General features: G+C 38.4%; 2 protein-coding genes across 2 annotated transcripts; both read left to right on the top strand.

Annotated features, from left to right (window-relative positions):
* Window positions 1-1,681: 1,681 nt before the first annotated feature.
* On the top strand, window positions 1,682-3,051 carry LOC307134210 (zona pellucida sperm-binding protein 4-like; the record flags this gene model as incomplete). Its single annotated transcript, XM_079829748.1, has 6 exons — window positions 1,682-1,909; window positions 1,980-2,071; window positions 2,144-2,301; window positions 2,389-2,581; window positions 2,651-2,733; window positions 2,975-3,051. 6 exons carry the CDS (start codon window positions 1,682-1,684, stop codon window positions 3,049-3,051), a joined length of 831 nt encoding a protein of 276 aa, XP_079685874.1.
* A 15,274-nt stretch (window positions 3,052-18,325) lies between these two features.
* On the top strand, window positions 18,326-23,661 carry irx4b (iroquois homeobox 4b). Its single transcript, XM_079829408.1, has 5 exons — window positions 18,326-18,761; window positions 20,088-20,327; window positions 20,433-20,545; window positions 20,643-20,959; window positions 21,267-23,661. Exons 1-5 carry the CDS (start codon window positions 18,717-18,719, stop codon window positions 21,854-21,856), a joined length of 1,305 nt encoding a protein of 434 aa, XP_079685534.1. The 5' UTR covers window positions 18,326-18,716; the 3' UTR covers window positions 21,857-23,661.
* The last annotated feature ends 129 nt before the right edge of the window (window positions 23,662-23,790 follow it).

Genomic DNA, 23,790 nt, shown 5'->3' with positions numbered 1-23,790 from the left:
AAATCCTCTCACAAGGGACACTTGTTGCTGGCATGCACAAATATTTTTTAGCAAGGTACTTGCATAGAAATGAGGGAAAATCACTGCTATCACAAAATCTCTCTCCTCTCACAAAAACCCACAAGGTGAAGATGGATTAACTTTTAAACTGTGGGGAATTAGGTTTACAGATGTGTGACTGTGGTTTGTTCCCGCCCCTTTCAATCAAACGCAGTTTCGGCAGGCGTCACCTGATGAAACACTTAGAAGCTTCATTTAGCCATAGTCACGTGACATGGGTGTTTTGAATCACAGTTCGGAGCAGTGTTTCAAAACATCTGCGCTTCGGGATCTCGGCAAAGCACCGAAACGTAAGTTTCGTGTCAGCCATCTCTATCTGCCCGAGATTCCTCAAACTTTGATGTTACAGAAACCTGACCAGCAGGTTCAGCCTAAGCAGCCTGTGGTGCAGACAGAGCCCCTTGACAAATGTGCTGTAGCTGATTATGAGCAAATCCAATATGGCCCACCTGGTATCAGTGGTGCTGAGTGTCAAGCTATCAACTGCTGCTTTAATGGACAGCAGTGTTTCTATGGGAAGGCAGGTAAGAGTGTTGAGTCAATGTAAAGGTGTTCATGTTAAGATGCTCCTCAGCAACAACCTGCTCTTGTACCTTGTTCCAGTGACTGTCCAATGTATACGAGATGGTCAGTTTGTGGTAGTGGTGGCAAGAGATGTTACGCTACCTCGCTTGAGCCTGGATTCAGTCCGTCTCCTGGGTGGAAACTGGATTCAGACATACTCATTCGCTTGCCTACTGCTTTTCCTCTACTATATAGTAGGGAAGAATGCAGTTTCGGAGTCAAGGGTCTGTCTATAAACCTCCCTAGTCTACTTGTGGAACACTTCAAACTAGCGACAGGGATAACCCCTAGGGGAAGTGCAGGGAGGTTTATTGCTAAATATGGAACTACATACTACTCTTACTATTTCTGCCATATAAAGATATTGTAAAAGTATTTCAGCATGTCTACAAGTAAAGCAGAATACACCAAACATCTACCCAAAGTACTTTGGACAAGCTCCAGTAGCAAACCTGAGCATGAACCTTTTTATTTGTCTTCAATATGACAAATCTGACTAATTGGAATCAAGAAACATCACATGCATATAATTTTGAGAACCAATGAGAATCATCTGGTAGCGTATGCTCCCATTTGGGCAAGTCTGGAGAATCATGACTGTTAATGAAGAGGGAGGGATTATTGTTAATTAGCCAAAATCTGTAGAATACAAAAAGACCAAAGGACAGCAGTTCAACTGTGTAACTAGCTGTTAAACAATGGTTGGACATGGGTGTTTTGAATCACAGTTCGGAGCAGTGTTTCAAAACATCTGCGCTTCGGGATCTCGGCAAAGCACCGAAACGTAAGTTTCGTGTCAGCCATCTCTATCTGCCCGAGATTCCTCAAACTTTGATGTTACAGAAACCTGACCAGCAGGTTCAGCCTAAGCAGCCTGTGGTGCAGACAGAGCCCCTTGACAAATGTGCTGTAGCTGATTATGAGCAAATCCAATATGGCCCACCTGGTATCAGTGGTGCTGAGTGTCAAGCTATCAACTGCTGCTTTAATGGACAGCAGTGTTTCTATGGGAAGGCAGGTAAGAGTGTTGAGTCAATGTAAAGGTGTTCATGTTAAGATGCTCCTCAGCAACAACCTGCTCTTGTACCTTGTTCCAGTGACTGTCCAATGTATAAGAGATGGTCAGTTTGTGGTAGTGGTGGCAAGAGATGTTACGCTACCTCGCTTGAGCCTGGATTCAGTCCGTCTCCTGGGTGGAAACGACCCACCTTGCAGTCCTGTGGGATCCACACCTTCCTTTGCTATTTACCAGTTTCCTGTCACTGCATGTGGCACTAGCATGATAGTGAGTAGCTGTTTGGGGTTCTGTTCTGCATTGCTTAGAATGGACTGATACCAACAGTTACTATTTGCAGGGGGACAGTGGATATGTTGTGTACGAAAACCGAATGATCTCCTCGTATGAAGTCGGACCACTTGATTCCATCACAAGGGACAGCCATTTTGAGTAGGTGATTTTATGCTTTAGAATGAATGTTTATCCTTGACAAATGCTACAAGCTCACTGTTTGTTGTCCAAGCTTCTCTTCCAGTGTAGGTACTCTAATACTTCTGTGGAAGATCTGGTTCTGGAGGTCAACACTGTTCCTGCACCTCCACCAGTAGCTGCTCCTGGACCCATCAGGGTGGAGCTTAGACTGGCAAATGGTCAATGTGTCACCAAAGGCTGTGCAGAAGGTGAGCATCTGTCTCAAGTATGCATAAGTATTTTCTAAAACTCCAGATTGCAGCAGTTTCTGGTTAAATGCCGGTGATCTTCCTCAGGGGATGAGGCATACACATCCTACTATGGTGGTGCTGATTATCAAGCCACAAAAGTCCTGCGGGAGCCGGTGTATGTTGAGGTGCGCATTTTGGAGAGGACCGACCCCAACATTGTCCTAATGCTGGGACGTTGCTGGGTGACATCAACCCCCAGTCCACTCAGTCTACCCCAGTGGGACCTTCTGGTCGATGGGTGAGTAAGGCCAGCCTTTATTCATCTAGTGTGCTGTAAGGCATTTCTGACTGCCTCTTTGCCTTTTAGATGCCCTTACCAGGATGACCGTTACCTGACCACATTGGTTCACTTTTGTGGATCCAGCATCACTGGCTCCTCTGCAGGAAACCGTATGCTCTACAGCCTTACCAGAACATTTCATAGTTAATTTTATTTATTTTCTCCTGTGGCTTAACCCTTTTCCCCCTGTTAGATCTTCATCCACTGTAGTACAGCGGTGTGCCATCCCTCTTCTGGCTCCTGTGAGCAAAGCTGCACTAGGAAAAGTGAGTGCTTGCTGTAAACTGACTTCAGGCACCATGAGAATTTGCTGTTTATATGCCCCTCACGATTCTACCACTTCTTTTCCAGGAAGAGATGTTAACATCAAGACCATCTCTAGTGAGCACACTGTGGTTTCTAGTGGGGAAGTTAACCTGGTAATGTGAATTTGGTGGTTTGAATAAACTTTTTGAAACTCAACAGTGTCTCTTTGGTGTTTTCAGACAGTCGGACCTTTCATGACTGTTCTGTTTGATTTATTGGGCCCCACTACTAAACCCTTTTTTTTTTTTTTTTTTTTTTTTTTTTTGCTTCAAGCTTGACTTGAACTAAACAAGCATTGTGCCCTGTGGCACCCGTTTAGCCCTTCACAGTGGAGTAGCAGATGGGCACGCAAGGCATATTAAATTATGATTAGGCTGCTTTTATTATTACAATTAATTTGCCCCACAATATTTCAGTGCATCAACCCATGACTGATGCACTGTGAGGAGATTAGCCTACTCATTTGAAAAACAACTTGTTTAAAATGAAATTACGGTGTCCCAGTAGTGCACAACACAACGAAATTTAAAAAGCATACATAAGTCCACAACACAACAAAATAAATCCACAACACAACGGAATAAAGCCACAGCACAACGAAATAGCCACAACACAACGGAAATGCTCCCGACCACTAGGCGACTCTCGGAGTGCGGTAAAGTTAGTTTTCCTTGCATTGTTCTATAGATTTGCCAATCTTACAAATATTTAAACACTACGATCAGTTTTAAGTGTGCAGTTGTATATCGACATGAAATATCAATTCAAAATCACCTACGTGCATAATAGCTGCATATTTATACTCGAGAATGCTTTGACCCGATACCACGGCGCTAAGGGAGCGCCAATTCCACCAAGTTGAAACATTTGTATGACTTAAATTAAATATTTTTAAATTAACTATTAATTTTCAAATGTTGTGCATTAAGTCAGTTTTACCAATACAATCAAGCTGTGGAATTTTAACATGTCTGTTTTTAAATGTTAAAAGCAATTTTAATTCATACAAATTATACGTTTCAACCAATTGCTGGAATTGGCAGACGTTCCCTTAGCGCCGTGGTATCGGGTCAAAGCATTCTCGAGCATAAATATGCAGCTATAATGCATGTAGGTGATTTTAAATTAATATTTCATATCGATAAACAATGGTTAGCCTACATACTGTTAAAACTAATTGTGGTATTGATTTCTTTGTAAGATTGCCGACTCTATAGAACAGTGGCAACTTTACCGTGCTCCGAGTGCCCCCGAGTGGTTGGGAGCATTTGTGTTGTGGCTTGATTTCGTTGTGTTGTGGCTTGTTTGTGTTGTGGCTTGATTTATTTGTGTTGTGGCTTGTTTTCGTTGTGTTGTGAACTTATGTTTGCTTTTTATATTTCGTTGTGTTGAGCACTACTGGGCCACCGTATAAAATAGTTCTCGATTCACAAATTTTATTATTTTTGTCCACAATGGGCAACACGTGAAAAATTAACAGAACAAATTGATTAATCTCGGCTCGGAGAATGTGCTGTTAATGCAGTGTCAGATGCCATAAGCTTGGTTCGTTTTTTGCTTTCAGTTTCTGTAGTGAATAATTGGTGTTTGAGACCTTCACTGGTGTAACTCATGCAAAGTTTGCACATTGCGATTATACACTGGTTCACCTTCATGGTTTAAGATGCAAATATTGGGACGTGGCATTTCTTTATTATCAGTTGCTCGCAAAACAATGGACCAACAATAATACACATTTCAAAAGTGTAATTTCCTGTGATTACTGGTTACCTATTAAGTTCCGTATCAATTACAAAGTATTGCTACTGACCTATAAAGCCCTAAATGGTTTAGCTCCAGTGTATTTGACGGATCTTCTATCGCCCTACAATCCATCGCGCTCTTTAAGATCACTAAACTCGAGGCTTCTGGTCATTCCTAGGATATCTAAGTCCACTAAAGGAGGGAGGGCATTTTCACATTTAGCTCCTAAACTCTGGAATAGTCTTCCTGATATTGTTCGAGGTTCAGACTCCCAGTTTAAAACTAGATTAAAGACGCATCTCTTTAGCCAAGCATTAACATTATAATTACCTTTTATACTACAGTTAAATCGGATCAAAAGCATTAATATTCTGAACAGCAACTATGCTAATTATTTCCCATCTGCTTTTCTGTTATTATCTCGGGACACTAGTCCCGACTCCCGAGGTAACTAGTTCGTCAGCTCCAGTTTGTATCCAGCCTCTCATGGAGACTTCAGATGCCCCAACACCTGTGATGAGACGACTCAACGCCTGTGAAGAGACGACTCAACGCCAGCGTTGTTATGGCCTAAATCAATACATGATTGATTAACTTATTCTAACATTTTTCTTTAACATTCTCTTTCTAACATTTTTCAATGTACATTAATGAAATGCACTTTCTGTAAAGCTGCTTTGAAACAATGTGTATTGTGAAAAGCGCTATACAAATAAATTTGAATTGAATGGAATTGAATTGATTACAAAATTATGTAAATGATTAAATAGGCTAAATGAGTAGCCTATATAAACAAGTAACAAGCAAACTTAAACTAGTTTACTTAATTTCTGCTACTACTTTTATTCTGTGAATAAAGAAAAAATTCAGCATAAAAACTGAACGTGTCTTTTCAATAAAGTGTGAGTGAGCCGAACGAAAGTCACGGGACAAACGCAGCAGGAGTCAGATTTCATTAATCATGAGAGCAAAGTAAGAGCTGAGCAGAGGTGAGGTAAGCGCGGCATTCATTTTCAGCGCGTCCAGTCTGGCGAGTTTTCAGATTGCAAATGGAAGCTAAACTTTCATAGGAATTCATTGAATAGTTGAAACACTCACTTTGCTCCGCACTGCTCCGTTATTAATGCCCGATCCGAGCGGGCGTGCGCATTTACATTCAGTGAGTGAGATCCCACCCCTATGGGCGGGTTGAAAACATGCGGAACTAGCTCCTTCTACTGGCTGTAGTTTTTAGACTCTGGCCAAAAAATCTGGAAAGATTTTTTCCAGAAATAAAATGCAGAATTCTCTCGTCTCAAGGGGACATGAGGGGGGAAAGTACCATCATTTGATATACTACCGGTTTTCTACTGATACAAAGCTTAACGCTAAATCGCTGAAGTAACCCTTTAAGTAAAATTGTAAGTATATTTCTGAGAAGTACATAAAAAGTAGACTAGAATTTGACCAAAAGATAGAATCTCAGGCTCCAGGCTTTGCGTCAAGAGTGCACATGATGCCTTAAAATGCTTCCTAGGCAGTTCTCTTGGAGTGAAAAAGTGTAATTTGATCATACTTTCATCCCCTTCACCAGTCAGTGCTTTATGTAATTGAGTCAAATGGGCCATATTAACCCCAGCCAGCTTGTGACTGGCCCAGCCACTGGTCACATAAACAGTTGGCGGGTGTCCTGTTTCTCTTTCGCCTGATTCTATGTGCGCTCTAGTGCTGCAATTGATAGAGAATACTATCAGCTTATTCTCAGAGGAACACTCGCCTGGAATCATAGTGACCCTCCTGGGAAAAGAGAGAAGTGGAGCAGTATTGACTGCTGTCCGTCTCTGAGGGAGGTCAATAGGCAAACACCAGGTAATTTATCCGCCCATCAATGACTCAGTACTGCGTTAAAAGACAATGCTTCAGTTATCAACAACCTGCGCTGCTGCTGCAAGGTTACGGGCCATTTTCTTATCACAAGCTAACAGATGTATAACTGGGCGGTCTAAAAGCGGTGCTGGGATCAAATGGTGTGCTGACAAGCTGTCTGCTAGTTGACCAAATAATTTGAGAATCATTAGTGTCATGGGATACCCCATCAGTGAGGAGAAAGATGACCAAATGGAGGTTGAAACATTGAAAGTGAGTGGGACGGACGTCTAGACTTTGGTGGTCTGTGTCTGGGGGGTCTTATGTATGTCAGTGTTCGCTACAGTATCTGTAGTATCACAGTGCTTAAATGTGCTCAGGAAATTAATTCACTATTTATGATTATTAGATTATTAAGTGATTAAGAGGAATACGATTATTTGTGATTATGTTAAAATTAAACGGTCATAAAACAACAGTCAGAAATTAAGCAGGGCTCAGGTCAAATTATCTAAAGTGATAGTTTAATTTATGGAGCTCCTTAGTGCATTCCTCTGGTATGTAACATATGATGTATTTCATAATAGTCTGTTCTAGACCTATCTATATAGTTATGGCTATTGTAGCAGTCAAATATCTGTATTCGCTATGTTTAAATGTGAAGCTAATATTAAGTGGGTTGTCTTGAAAAAAAAAGAAGTTTACCTTTTTAAAACAAAATAAAATCTATAGCAGATTGTTTATCATCTTGTGATATCTTTTCAACAATATTTTAATGTTGATTATTATAGCTAACTGCCATAATTTAAAGAGCATTTATTTGTTGATTCAAATAATGAACGACTGATTCTGTTGAACTAGTGATGAATGGAAAACATATTGCGTGATTTTATATAGGCGTAGTTAAAAAAAGAAAAGAAAAGAAAAAAAGATGTGCCGTCATAAAGGTAATGACCCTGCAAATGATTTTCACGTGGGCAATATTGTGTGTGTGTGTGTGTGTGCGTGCGTGCGTGTGTGTGTGTGGTTTAAATGCTGATTACAGTAGTGTAGATGTAGTCTATTAAACTTCTATTGATCATACGCCATGGTTCTTCAATGTGGCTGCTCTTCTTCAGACAGTGTTACTGACTGAAGATGTCATTACATTGCATGTCCTCTCCAGTACACATGGCTACATTTATTTTTGATTTTGTCTAATCAGATTGCATGTGCACTAGAGACACACTAACTACAGAAAACATTGCAGCACTGTATAACTGAAAGTCCATAATTATATTTGTACGTGTTCTTCACGATTGCTCTGTATCATATCTACCTTGTTTTATACTCATAAGGATGCACATTTTATAAGAATATGATTAATTGAATAACCTATTTAATCATAATCACAGTTAGGGGCAGGAGGGTCAAAGCGTGTCGATTTGTAATCTCAAATGCTGCACTCATATTACTCAAATTGTCCAGACGGTGGCGCTTGAATTCAGCATGTGATATTTTACCCTTTCCACCTCTGCACATCCTCTTCTTAACGAAACTCACTCAATTATCTTGGGTGTTCTTAACAGTAAAATTCCAGCAGCTGTACTGCAAACGAACCAGAATGTGCATTTTGTGTGCATTTGTATTGCTTTTATGTAGGCTACAATAATCGTTTAGACTGCTGATTGGCACAGTTTCATTATATTATATTATATTATATTATATTATATTATATTATATTATATTATATTATATTATATTATATTATATTATATTATATTATATTATATTATATTATATTATATTATATTATATTATATTAATTATATTATATTATATTATATTATATTATATTTATTATATTATATTATATTATAAAACACACACATACTCAATAAATAATAATAAATTCAACCCCAAAAAAATATTACATTTTAGTATATTATATTATATTAATTATATTATATTATATTAATTATAAAACACACACATACTCAATAAATAATAATAAATTCAACCCCCCAAAAATATTACATTTTAGTATTATCATATGACATCCACATCAGCGAATAAAAATAAAATCTATCTGCCCTGTGCTTGACATTTTTGACAACAAGGAAGTGAAAGAGATAATAGCACATGCTAGGTCACATGCTATAAGGCTCCATTGTGAGTTAATTTTAGACTAGGCAATACATTTAAATTCAAATTTTAAAAAATCACTGTACATCCAAATGTGTTTTCTAAAGTTTCTGCCATTTTTAATGCACATTTTGTTCTGTATGTTATGCATAAATTACCTTATAGAGGATACATATTTTCTGTGTAGCGTCACTATTTTTTATTACTGGGAGGCAGTATAATAGCCCTTTTGCATGTGTTTTAGGTTGATGTTGTAAGTTTTATAGAAGACAGAGAGGAAAAGCTGTACCTTTTCCACAAAGTATTGATGATAGTGATGGCAAGAAAGAAAGCAGGATCGGAGCAATGAGGGTGATGGCAGAGATGAAGACTATAAGTCATAGACTGTTGTGGAAGTCAGGCATATTGGTACATTATCCTATGCCTTTGTACTATAGTACATTATCCTATGCTACATTGGAAGATGTGATCATACTACAACCAGAGGTCAGGAAAGCCACTGCCTATTGGCCTCGCTACACTGACATGCAAATGCTCCAAAAACGATGACAGGTCAAAATCGAGTTACGTGTGGAAAGTGTGGGCTACAATGGTAAAGAAGAGTCTTGTTGATTTTTACTTGTGCTATACAATCATTGATTTGGAATTCCAAGAAAGAAACAATGTTAATGATTTTTTAAAATTTGTTCATGTTGTCACTACTTTCCAGGCAGCAGAATTTCTTTCATCTGAATTTGTTTTTGACATTTTCACACGTGAGTTCCACATGAAATATAGTAGAAATAGAAGATGAAGATAGCACAAGATGAAATGGAATGCTAATAAAGGTTTTTAATGTTTTTTTAGAACACTAAGACCTTTTCACTACTCTTCAGATAGTGAAAATGCATTTGAATGTGTGTGGTGATTTTAGACAATTTGCCAAAAATAATTTACTTTAATAGGAAAAGTCAGTTATAGATGATGGCACCATAAAAAAGGTCAAAGGTCAGATGTAGAAAACGAATCTTGGAAAATGAGTTTTGCCTTAAATTTATGTAAAATATCATCATACATTTTTTTTTCGTCCCATAGACGGCTAATATATCCCAAACCATAAACCAAGCATTCACCACAATTTACTAACAAGAAAATGTTATTATAGGGTTTTTGTACTGGCCAAAAGATAAAGAAATACAGGGAAAGCGCGAGAGAGAGAGAGAGAGAGAGAGAGAGAGAGAGAGAGAGAGAGAGAGAGAGAGAGAGAGAGAGAGAGAGAGAGAGAGAGAGAGAGAGAGAGAGAGAGAGAGAGAGAGAGAGAGAAACAGAGAGCAAGATAGAGCGAGGGCAGACTTTAGATAGTAAAAGAGGCTAAAACGTTTTTCAGCTAACATTGGTCCCAGTGGAGGATGGATTGACTGTGGGTGAATAATACATGGCTGGTGAGGGAGTAATGAAGTGGAAGTGATGGGGAGGAATACGTTGCTCTCAGTGGGATGGGGAAATGCATACTTTAAAGAGCTCTCGCTCTCTCTGTGGCACTGGCCTGGAAAACAAGCCAAGCAGACGCACATACACTTCCCACAGCCATTCCTCTGGAACTCCACACAGCTGTCGAGATTGTGTTTGTAACTTCGCTCAGACATTCACTGTTCGTACGATTTCACCATCAGTCTTGACGCTGTGGTGCTGGTCTTCAGCGTTTAGTGAGCATCGCCTTGACACTGAACTCATAATGAAACTAAGCAACAGTGATGTAGATTCAGGCATTGACAAATATGTGTGTGTGTGTGTGTGTGTGTGTGTGTGTGTGTGTGTGTGTGTGTGTGTGTGTGTGTGTGTGTGTGTGTGTGTGTGTGTGTGTGTGTGTGTGTGTGTGTGTGTGTGTGTGTGTGTGTGTGTGTGTGTGTGTGTGTGTGTGTGTGTGTGTGTGTGTGTGTGTGTGTGTGTGTGTGTGTGTGTGTGTGTGTATGGATCTAGACATGTAGCAGATGTCTCTTGTGTGTACTTGAGTGGAGGTAGATTCCAGTTGAGAACAGACTATTGGTGAATTTAATGCTTTTTTATACAGTAAATGAGTAATGAAGACTGGTTGACTTTTTGGAGACCTTTAACTTTATGGTAATACCTTTGAAATATGTGTAAACGTATGAGTAGAACTATACCATAGTAGTGAATGATTAACATATTCATATGGCATTTACAATCTTAAAATAAAGGTTGTTATTGCACCCATGGTTCCATGAAGAACCTTTAACATCCATGCAACCTTTCCATTTCAAAAAAAATCTTTATAGTGGAAAAAGATTCTTCAGCTTATTCAAATGTTCTTTAAAATACAAAATGGTTACTTTAAGAACTGTCCACTGAAATGTTCTTTGTGGAATCAAAAATGGTTATTCTATGGCGTTGCTGCAAAAAATAATAAAAATAAAAAAGAAACCCTTGTGGAACCTTATTTTAACAAGTGTACATATTCCAAGGTACTTGGAAGAATATCATGGGTCTTTTGGAGTCATCTGAACGATAAACCTGGCATAGACTAATGTTGGCATATTTTCCATAGGTTTCAGTAAAGCACTTATACCACATCCTCACCACTTCAAATAAATCCACAAAAAACAGTCCCTAGACTACATGTGTACGATGATCACCATCTCCAGACCCCCTCTAGAGAAGACTAAAAGCTTTTCCCATACTTTTGCCATTTTGAGCTTTTGCATACTCCACATTAAACTTCCTGTACTGGAAACAACATGATTCCATGATCATTTAGACAATAATTTCCTATTAATAATACAGCCACTTCTAAGTAATAAAGAATGTGATCTCCTTGTAATTAAGTGTGCTTAAATGTATTTAATATGCAACAATAGTGTACTTCAAACTGTTCGTGCAGATAATATATTATTAACAAAGTAAAGGTCACTTAAAGAGAGTACACATGCATGACTGTTTCTTAACACACTTAAAGGGATAGTTCACCCAAAAATGAAAATTCTGTCATCATTTACTCACCCTCACGTTGTTCCAAACCTGTATGATTTTCTTTGTTCTGCTGAACACAAAAGAAGATATTTTGAAGAATGTTTGTAACAAAGCAGATAGCGCAACCATTGACTACCATAGTAGGGAAATAAATACTAGGATAGTCAATGGTTGCTCTATCTGCTTTGTTAAAAACATTCTTCAAAATATCTTCTTTTGTGTTCAGCAGAACAAAGAAACTCATACAGGTTTGGAATAATGTGAGGGTGAGTACATGATGACAGAATTTTCATTTTTGGGTGAATTATCCCTTTAAGCACACTTTTTTGTCCTAATTACAACTTCATCATTACAATTGTATGATTACATATTTAAAACCATGACACACAAGTGTCAATATAAACTAAAATAAATTGTTGTGGTCTAAATGGATAAAACAAATCATGTTGCTTCAGGTGCGTAGAGCCAAAAGAGTTATTGCAAAATTGCTAACCGCAAACTGAATTCAGTCCAGACTAAAAAAAAGTTGAACAAAATTATTACAAATGTTTTTAATTTTTTAGAAACTGCACTAAAGAAAGCTAGTGCTGAAATGTCTGCTTGTGCTTGTCTAGCTTTTAATTCTTGTGCACCTTGCACTTTTTGCACCATGCAGTTTATAAAATAAAATAAAAATTGCTACACTTTTTTTGGTCTGGACTGAATATAGTGTGCCAGTGTCAACAGAAATGACATAAAAGTATATTTTAGTTAACTATAAATGCTTGTCAGTACATACGGCAATAACCCTATTTAAATTTTTGAAATTACATATAAAGCTATACAGTACTTGAGTCCTACTTAATTGGGTCTAAAAACACTCTTAAGTTCAACTAACTGCATTGAAACTCCTGACCTCTGTTCAACTAAATTCTCAAGGACAGTTAGCAGAAACAAATCAATGACGTATACATGCAACCATTCCATATCACTCCATCAAGACAAGACTGACAAACTAGTATTTGTGACATATAACTGAATTAGTAACAATGTAACTGATATAACTTTAATTGGCCTTCTAAATGTATAACGCTCAAAGATTATTTTCCAAGTCTACACTGTAAAATATTGCCAGGATTTAACATGGCTGAATGGTAATTTATTATAATAGTAGATTGTTAGTGTGAAATCAGTGCAGGCTGTGTAATTTCTTCTTACTGTTATAATGGCAACATAACAAATGATTGTAAACCAAAACCCTATCACACATCATGGTGGCATACTAATATAAATAGTTTAAGTTCTGTTAAACTATTTAAGTTCTTTTAATGTAAATAGTTGAGGGCTCACGCACAACCTGCTTTACATAAATATGACGTTCTTGGATTAATTATTATTTTTTGATTGATTGATTATGGAATAACATTCCTATAAAATAACCAGAGGCCTGAATGATCTTAAGACCAAAACAGACTATACGCAACCGGTATCCTTAAAGAAAAGCTCAATAATGCTGTAACAAGTAAGCAACTCGCACGAGGACAAGGATAACTACAGTCTTTTATTATAAACACAGGAGATCGTTAGAACAACAAAGGAAATAACACATTACCCATAGACAATAAACAACAAAGGACTAAACTGAACAGGGAGTATATATAGACTGGGGAAAACAAGGAACTAAAAAAGAAACAGCTAACAATCAACCATAGAAACAAACAGGGACATAATCAGAAACCAAAGAAATGGAAACTAAACAGAGCAGGGAAACAGGAACTACAAACTAGGGAAACTACTAGGGAAATACAACAAAATATCAAATAAGTATACAAAATATCAAATAAGTATCCCGGAAGAAGCGTCCTTGCACCGTAACTGAACATCCAACTGTGGCATGAGGGGACTTTGGAGGAGGGCTCGGAGCTGGTGATGGACAGGGATGAGGAGTCGGTGGAGAGAGTCACAACATGGAGCCGATGGTTGGAGGAGCCAGGGTGGAGCTTTGGCTGAATACCTGGGTGGATCCCTGGGACAGACTGACGGAAGCAGAACCAGAGAAACCAGCAGAGAAACCAGCAGAGCAGTGAGGCCGAAGGACCAGGGCGACATCCACGGCCCGGAAATCCAAGGTGTAGCTGCTGGCTTGTGGGACCGAGGCGGAGACGGGGGCTTGGCAGACCGGGGCAACGACAGAGGGAGTGAGAATGACAGGGAAGCCAGAGGAAAGTACAAGCCCATTGGAGCGGGGGGCTGGAGGGTCGAGGATCAAGGAGCAGCCAGAGACCCTGAAGTCCGTGGCGGAGGCAGATTAATGAATGACAGTGGTTGAGCCGGAGGGACGAGGCAACCCAGAGGTGTCCCTGGGCTGAAGGCGGAGCTGAGGGAGTGCAGAGCCAGGAGCGTAGCCGATAGGCTGACAGGCCGAAGTGGAGTCATGGCCTGGAGGCCCGAGGTGAAGCCGGGGACTCAACCTAAGAGATGCACAGAGTTAGCGGCAGAGCCAAGGTGCTGAACGACATCAGTGGAGCCGACGGATCCAGGGGGCTAGACATAACCAGTGGAGGAGATGGGACCTGGACGTTCAGCAGGAACATGGGAGGAGGAAAATCTTTGGATGGGAGCGGAGCATCCAGATAGCCAAACGGGACTGGGGAAGAAGGTGTTGATTCGAGGGTGGGGACTCAAGAGGCAACTGGATCCGCTGACCACAGGTCTATAAGGCAGTGGTCTGCTCCTGACTCTGGGATGGACTGGACAGCGTACGTCGACTCCAGGATGACCCAGGTGGCAGGCTTTAGCGCTAGGTCTGAGGTAGGCGCAGCCTCTGGCTCCTTCTCTGCCTCGCAGATGGTGATTGAAGATTTGCACCTATCAGGTACTCCACCAAGTTCCCCGCTCACGGAGAAGGAGATGCAGTGCTGGTAAGTCCATTTCTTTTTCTCTTTTTAAGTTGGTTATTCTGGGTGGTGAGTGTAACGGAAGCAAGCTAGTAAGAGGCGCACTAGCGACTGACGCTAGAGACTGTGGTCTTTAGCATCCTTTTTAGTGTGCCCTCCCATGCCGGAGATTCCGGTTCGAATCCTGCTTGGAGCGGGTCAAGTAGGACAGGTTATATTTGGTGTCGTGACCCAAATGGGAGTGAGATTTAGGTGTAAGATTTAGGACTGTAACAGAAGCAAGCTAGTAAGAGCAGTGCGTGTAAACCTCACTCTCCTGGCCTCAAGAGGCGCACTAGCGACTGACACTAGAGACTGCGGTCTTTAGCGTCCCTACTTGGCACGGCCGCCTCCCATGCTAGAGACAACGGTTTGAATCCCGCTTGGAGAGACATTTATGACAGGTTCACTAGAATCAAACTTTATGGTGCTACATAATAAAGAGCCATGTATGATGAACCAATTCAACAGAATGAATCAATCTTTCCAGCATTACATATGAGAGAGAGATATTTACTACAAATCAATTCACTAGAAAAAAAACAGGCATTTTTCAACACTACATATGAATGAGAGACATTTATGACGAACTGATTCACTAGAATAATTCTGACTTTCTTGTGTTGCATATGAGAGAGAGAGAGATGTTTATGGCAGAATGATTGGTTTATTACTGGAAAAGCAGCTGAGCTGCAAACTTTTAATATGCAAACTTTAATTCACGGCACAGATGTCCATATAATAGCGTGAAAGTCAGACCCTGACTTTTAATATATTGAACTTATCTAAGAATTTTGGAAATGCATGTTGGTCTGACCAAAGAAATTCCTCTGTTGATCTCTGAAAGACCTTTTACATGTTACAGCACTTGCAGCTCTATCAGGTCTTCTCTTCGAGCACTCTTTCTCTGCTGAACTGTGCTTAGACTCCAGCAATAAGCTGCAGTTGAGTTCTTCCCTGCTTGTGTCTGTCAGAGAGGGTTCTTGTGTAGAGAGGGAATGAAGTGTCAGAGATCACTTGACAGTGGTCCCCAAGGTGCAGCTCTTCAGGGCTAAAGTGTGTGAGAAGAGAGTCAACTCCCATTCCATTTCCTGTCCTCCCCCCAACCATCCATTTTCTGCCTGGATGAACCAATAGTCTGCCTGAGAGCATGCAGTAGGTCCCACCTGGACCATCCGGACCAAAAAAAGCACAAGAGCAAGCAGGATAGAGATGGAGAGGGAAAGAGGAAAGGTTTTGGAAACTGCTAAGTGTTATAAAAATTGAAAGATGGAGAGTGGAAGAAAGTGGCCGGAGGTTGAAGGTCAATTGTGTGGAGGTTCATACCTTACTTGTTTTGAAGGTAAGTCAGTTTCAGACTGCAGAGCCCCACTATCACCGTCCCTGGAGACTGAAGAAGAAGAGTGTTCACTCACATGAATGACATTTAATTTGTTTCATGAAAAGAATGCTCATATATTGAACAAGCACTGTTGTCTGTGTTTGGAGTTTGGAATGGAAATAAAGCTTTTGCTCATGTGCTGCTTCTCCAGTCTAACAAAAAACCTGTCAGTCAAAGGACTGGCAATTTGTATTTGCCTGTAACAGTGAATGATGGTCTCTTCATCTATGTAAACACATCCGTCTCCACACATTCATCTTCCCCTGCCTCAATCATTGAGACAAACATTTCAGTAGATTATGATGTAACTCTATCAAGCAGCTGTCCATCCAGGAGCTCCATTTAAATTGTGGCAGAGGTTGGACGTCCCACAGTCTGCCAGTTTCATTCTGATCTACATCAGATAGGGACATCTGAGAGATCCAAACATGTTTTGTCCATTCCCTCTGCTTCTACACTTTTGGTTGTGGAACATGAAGATTTTCTTGACACTCTTAAAAATGAAGTTTTTTATTATTTTATTGCCATTATGGTTCCATGAAGAAATTAAGAAAAATGGTTATTTTAAAAAGCTGTTCACTGAAAGGTTCTTTAGGGAACCAAAGATGGTTCTACTACATTGTGATTTTGGAACCTTTATATTTAAGAGTGTAATATTTCTTGAATAAAATAATGATATTTGTGTAATTTATTTTGTGATGTTTAAGTGATGTTATCACTGCAAATTAATTCACTAAATGCTACTATTGGCAATATTGTCCTGTTTATTTGTTGTTTGCTTTCTTCTTGGGATGGTTTATATATTTATTAATTTCATTCAAGAACATACCGATTCATTTATACTGTCAGAGTTCATTATATTTGATTGTTTCCAAGATTTGCCCTTATTCTCCTTTTCTGCAATTTAATTTTAATCACAGTCTTTTACACTTTTGGCCTCAATTGCAAAATAGTTTATGTTGAGCATTGGTAATGATGCAATATAAAAAGCATAATGGAACCAACTGGGTTTAAGCCAATTTTAATTGTGATTTGGCATATAGGCTATACAAATATACAAAATTTTTGGTTTTTATCAATTTCTAAATGGAAATGAAGACATAGAAATAAGAAGATAAAAAATAAATGTTGTGCCACAATCATGCAAAACATAAATAAACCGGTTCACCAGGATGCAGAAGAAAGAAAAAAAAGATTTCCTATTTTCTTTAAACAGATGCGGCACCTAGCAAGATTGTAATCAATTGTGTTACATGTGCTTTGGCCTATAGGCAAAAGGGGGGAAAAGTCTGAACACTGAATTAGGTATACAGTGCTTTCAAACAGGGGATGTCTATCACTGTTTCAATCTCTAATGAAAAGACTTCAGGACCTCAGGAACAAAGTGTTAAGTAAATGCACTGAAGTGCCCTCATGCATTATACATATTAAATGATCTCTGGCAGGCCAAACCTCTTAGCCACAATGAAGAAAAAGTCCAGAGGTGGCTGAGAGACACATTTAAGGTACTGAATTTGATAAAGGATTGATTGATGTCCAAAAATATATACGTGACCGACTGTTCTGAAACTGTGTTTTCACTGAGACTTAAAATGAAAAAGATCTTTACCAAAAGAGAATAAATGAGGCAGACCTCTGCCAAACTGTCCAGTAAGGAACTACTTCTATGATCCTTAACATTATTTTTATTGTTTGTTTGTTTATGTCGTTAGGTTGATTTAGTAATATTTTTTAAGATCACAACGTTTTACATTGTTTTCACTCTCCAATGGTTGTCACTTCTAAAGAACAAATCAAATATTGTTTTAAAATGCTTTAAGATGAAGATGATAAAGCATTTCATTTTAATGGCACTTTTGTAGATTACTTACGAAAAGTAATCTATTGTAGATTATTACTTATTTCTACCATTAAATGTGTAGCCTATGTTATTCTTTTGGGCACTTTTGCAATCTGTGGAAACTGGACATCTGGGTTTAAGATAATGTAATTTTAAGATGACATGCAAATCTCTCTTTGCTATAGAGAAAGTAAAATTTTGTTCCATAAATCATATTTTTCTCTCCTGAAGTTAATATAGGGTAACTTAAAATAATTATATTGTTGATGTAAGCCATATTTTTCATGGCACTGTACTAAGGCCCTAGTCTTTTGATAGATATCGATCTTAGACTGTTCTTTTTTATAATTTTTTTTATGTAGGTTTTATAATTTTTTTTCCCAACCAATCCAATGTTATTTAATGGTACAAAAGTGTTTGATAACTACATAGAAAGGCAATTATGGTAATCGTTTCTGGGCGGTCATCAATCATGTGCGATCGAGCCGTCTGTGCACAGAGTCAGATGTGTGATTGGCTGCTGGCGGGCAGGGAAACTGAACACGTCCTCATTAATGTGAGCGAGACCCCGCGGGCTCCTCACGAGGACACAAGCGCATCGTTTGACTCTGAAGTTATACAGCGGCTGTAAAGTGTTCCGCTGTGTGAACAACAACTTTTCAGATATTCGCGACAATTCGCGTTTGTTTTCTGGACCTTTAAATCTGATCCTGTGACGTCAGCGTCACCGGTGTTTAAAACAACGTGCCACTGAGCCAACGTTTGTTATGATTTTTTTCAACTTCAGCTACACCGCTGCGCCACTTTGGGTCTGTGTTATACTGCACTTTCGGCTATTTGTATTGTTGTTTGTATGAATGAAAGACAAACATAATCCAGGAAGGGACGTTTACCACCAGTTAATGGAAGAATTTCGTGATGAACTGATGACACGCATCGGGACTGCAGCGTTCTCTGTCCTGGACACTCATCATGTCATTTGCACAGTTTGGCTATTCATATCCTGCAGCACCACAGGTAACTTTTTTTTAACACTTCCACACCTCGCGTCACAATGCCAATATCTGGCACGTGCTGGATGTTAATATGATTAATTGTGAACTATCCAAATTAATGTCATTGAGTGATTCTTCAGTTAGGGGAAATGGATGAAAAGTCTTCAGGATGATCTTAAAGAAATTATTGCATCATATTTGTATTGCTTAAGTGTACTATGGATTATAATAACTTTTATTATGTCTTTTTAATTACTAAAAAACAATACTTTCTACATATTTTGTTGTAAGGTTACACCTGCCTTGTCCCTCACGCTTTTAACTTTGCCTTTATAATGAATTTATAAAAACTGCTTAAACCAGGGAAATTTGGAGAACTTTTTCTGTTGAACTATATATTTAATTTAATATTTTTCAAATGATCACATGAAAATTAGAAGTGGCAGGGAGGCATATATCTTTGCCAAAACAGCACAATGGCAGATTTGAAGATCATAAATGTAATTAATTAAAAAAGATTGAAGATCTGAAAGTTATCATTACCAAACTAATCAGTAATGTACACTCTTAAAAATTCCAAAAGTGGGTTTCGACATTCCAAAAGTGGGCTTTCGAAATGATTCCATAAAATAATTGAGTTTTGGTTCTCAAAAGTACTTTTCAGTGAACATAAAATAACATTTACAAAATACAAAATAACATTATTATTATTATTATTATTATTATTATTATTATTATGAAGTACATGTTAATCTATTATTAACTTTTTTTTTTCACTATAAATAACCTTTTGTGCAATGGAAAGGTTCCATTGATGTTTAAGTTTCTTCATGAAACCATAGATGATAATAAAGAACATTTATTTATTTTTTACATTTTATTATTTATTTTTTTTAAATGCATTTATTATGTAATTTACTGCTAGCTAACATGTTGTATTAGCAAATCAAAGACTTTGCTTTTTGTCCAAAAAAATAAAGAATGCATTATCCAACATTAAAATGATTAAAAGAATGCGACACAATCTCACATTATTCAAAATCCATAAGACCATGATCAGATATTTAGCCTATACCAGGACTTGTGTTAAATGTTTGAAGGTAAAAATAAACATGTATTGCAAAAGTGTCCTTTTCCAAGATTTCATGTAGTCAGAAGTGAAAAATCATTTGATTGCAATGTAACACTAACTGTATCGTGAAACCAAAATAAATAAATGTTAAGTTTTACTTTTCTAACACAGATGTAATTGTATATGTAGATAGCACTGAAAACAATAATTTTAACTCATTTAGAGTTTCATAATTTTCAAGGACATTCTTTAGCCTGTTCGTCTTTTCGTTGACAGCTTTTAATGTCTTCTAACGCTCTGAGCGCCTGCTATGAGTCTAATGGTTCTCTGCTGGACACTGGAGTGGCAACTTCTCCTCAAAACTCGCTTTACTGCCCGGTATATGAAAGTAGGCTTGTGGCCTCCAGCCGGCAGGACCTGATCCCTACTGCTGTCTATGGCAACTCCTGTTCAAAGAGTCACAGTTATGATACCTACAGCACTTACGGTCCAGATTCAACCTCATGCTATCCTCTGGTAAGCATTTCATTTGTTCATTTCAATGTGAATGTTACCTGCACTGTCCACTTTTGGAATCATAACTTGACCTCTTTTGTGATTTATTTACATTTTTTATATTAGGGTAAACTCAGTGAGAAAGATGGAGTGGCAACTGGACATTCAAGAGTTACCCAAAGCTCTGCATATTACCATTACGACTACCCAATTGGACAGTACCAGTATGACAGATATGGGTAAGCCTTTTTGTTATTCTGGAGAAATTTGATTGCATTAATGGGCTTATTGTGCATCCAACTTTAAAACAAACATACTTCTTGACATGTTATTTAGATATGGATCTGTAGATGTGGGCACAAGAAGAAAAAATGCTACCAGAGAGACCACCAGCACACTGAAAGCATGGCTGCAGGAACATAAAAAGAACCCGTATCCCACTAAGGGTGAGAAGATCATGCTGGCCATCATCACTAAGATGACCCTTACGCAAGTGTCCACCTGGTTTGCCAATGCACGCCGGAGACTCAAGAAGGAAAATAAGATGACGTGGTCACCGCGCAACAAGACCTCAGATGAGAAGGAGTGTGACGACCAAGAAGATATGGACGAATCACAGGGCGAGCCAATAAAAACCGAAAGAGAATTCGATGGTTTGTTGAAAGCTTTTTTTTAATGTTATTTTTGGTTTGAAAAGGAAATATTGTTCATATAGCCTATTCAGTGTAGCGATACAGTTAGGGAATCTTTGGTAGTCGTTTTAAATTAAAACAACAAATTTGTAATTCTATCAGTACTATGTAGTGATCTAGATCAGTGAATTGGTTACCACCTCAGGTGAACGCAACTTCAGTTTTTGCTACTAATACATCAAAAGACCTAGACCTACCACCCATTTGACATTTAACGTTATATTCAGTGTTTTTATAACCTGCTCAAATATTTGTTTTATAACTCCAGACAACCAAGAAAAGGATGAATCAGATCAACTTCACAGCGATCTGGACGATTTCGATCTAGTGGAATCAGATGGCTCTGAGTGCGAATCGAAACCATCCTTCGTCATGCGCGTTCGCTCTGAGACCAGCGAATGTCCAGATGACCACTTTAAAGAATCCGTTACCGAGCTCCCCAGGGGTGTCCTTGAATTTAGTGAAGACCGCCTAAGACCGACTGCTGAAGACCACCAAACAGCAAAATTCTACCTTCAACAAGGACAAAAGACCATTGAGGCCAAGCCAAAAATCTGGTCTCTTGCACAGACTGCTACGTCCTTAAACCAAGCCGATTACTCCTCATGCATGCATAAAGGAACCTCATGCTCTTCTTCAAACTGTGACTCAGACTCAGACATATTAAAGAGGAAACAAGAGTCTCCAGTGGCCACTCTGAGAAACTGGGTTGACGGTGTGTTTCATGATCCTTTATTCAGGCACGCCAACTTCAACCAAACTTTCAGCAACTCCACAGAGTTATGGACTGAAGCCATTTGCTCACAGAATACCTACCATGAACACTCAGAACCTATTGCTTCCTCTCAGCAACAGTGACAATGTTTTTTTGTTTTTTTTCATAATTGTTTTTGCACCATCACAATATTAACATGCTAGGCTTTTAATTGAATTGTGCTAATGTCTTATTAGTTTTATTCTGTGAGCTGTTGTCATATAAGACCTCCTGAAATTCTGAACATTTATATATTAGAACTTACCAACACAGGAATGTAGATTTAGCAAGATTGGCACCTTTTTACTTAAATCCAATTCTGTCTATGATCACTGCTGTATAATAGCACCGTACACAATTTCCCCCAATCTGAAGTTTCAGTTGCCCATCTGACATCCCTCAGAAATAAAGATTCAATTTGTGAAGGGGAAAAAAAGTAAGAAAATGTTTGCTGTCCATGGTGCTGAAATGCTCCCAAGCGCACGTTGGTCACTAAAGTGGTTTTATTCAGTTGCATTTATTGTTTGACTGACATTTTTTTTTCCTCAGTGGAAACCCACAAGATGATTTCACATCAATAATTTGAAACCTTCCACACAATGTTTTATAGACCGGGATCTAGCCTTAAGTTAGAACCACTCAGTCATGACTAAAATAAATACTCAAGGGGTCCTACTGCTAAACTGTTAACTTGAAAAAAGTCGTAGTCAGCGAAGCATTGTTTTTCATTAAGTGACTGAAATGGCAAGCCGTTTTAACATTTAATACATAAAACTAATTATCATAAGTCTTTCATTATTATTTTTAATTACCAGTAATTTAGTAGATGCTATAGCTGCTTTTTTCATATCTGTAGTTATTTGTGAGATCTCTATACTAATTGTTACAAGCAACACTATTCAATGAGTACTACAATAAAACTGGAATAGTCATACTTACTATTTGCATAACAGTAGGCCTAACTAAACAATTAGTATTAGCTTTTTAAAGAATAATTAATATGAATGAAGTGTGTGAGCGCACCGTGCACTCACCACACACCAGCTATAATTGGAGAGGAGATGATAAAGAGTGATAAAGCCAAATCAATGGATGAGCATTATTAGGATACCATGATTGATAAGGGCCAATGGAGGGAATTTAGCCAGGACATAGGGGTTACAAGACCACAATTAACGTCTCATCCGAAGGATAATGCTTTTTACAGTGTAGCGTCCCCGTCACTACTGGGGCGTTAGGACCCACACAGAACACAGGGTGAGCACCCCCTGCTGGCCTCGCTAACACATCTTCAACCTAAGCAGCACCCTAGTTTCCAAGTACTTACCAGGCTCAATCCTGATTATCTTCAGTGGGCAACCTGGAAATAAGTACCAAGAACAACTGGAATACACACTAGAAAGTGAATCTGACACACCGATCCCCTTACAATACAAATTTGCAATGGAATAATGACTTGCCGCTGCTTAGAAAATGACTAATGACTAGAAAAGTTGTATTTAATGAATAGCTACTAGTGAAATGCTATAGATATGGGCAATACAGGGTAACTTGCTAGTAATGCACTAGTAGTAGCAGAAAAAAAACTATAAGAGTTAAAATGGCCATTATGTCAACAAGGAATTGGTGCCATTTAGACACACCTGACACCCTGTGAAACTAGATGCCAACTTTTTAAAACCAACTAGGAAGAAAGACAAATGGTGTTTGACAGTCTAACCCCTGGTGAGAGAAGGGAAGTAACTTATGATTTAACAAATCTTGGACAAAGTAGACAGATTGGCCTCTCACTCTTTTCATCTTTGATAATTTAAAATCCCCATGGCCTAGATAATTGGCACAGGCATGGATGTCACTCCATCATCAAATGTATCAGGCTGAAGTTTTTTCAAATAAAATCGACTTAGATATTTGTGTGAAACTGTCCATTTGTCATATATATATATATATATATATATATATATATATACATATATATATATATATACATATATATATATATATACATATATATATACATATACATATATATATATAT

Source organism: Gobio gobio (genome assembly GCF_949357685.1).
Source record: "Gobio gobio genome assembly, chromosome: 11".
NCBI lineage: Eukaryota > Metazoa > Chordata > Actinopteri > Cypriniformes > Gobionidae > Gobio > Gobio gobio.
The sequence above is the reverse complement of the archived record's forward strand: the minus strand, read 5'-3'. Positions and strand labels throughout refer to the sequence as shown.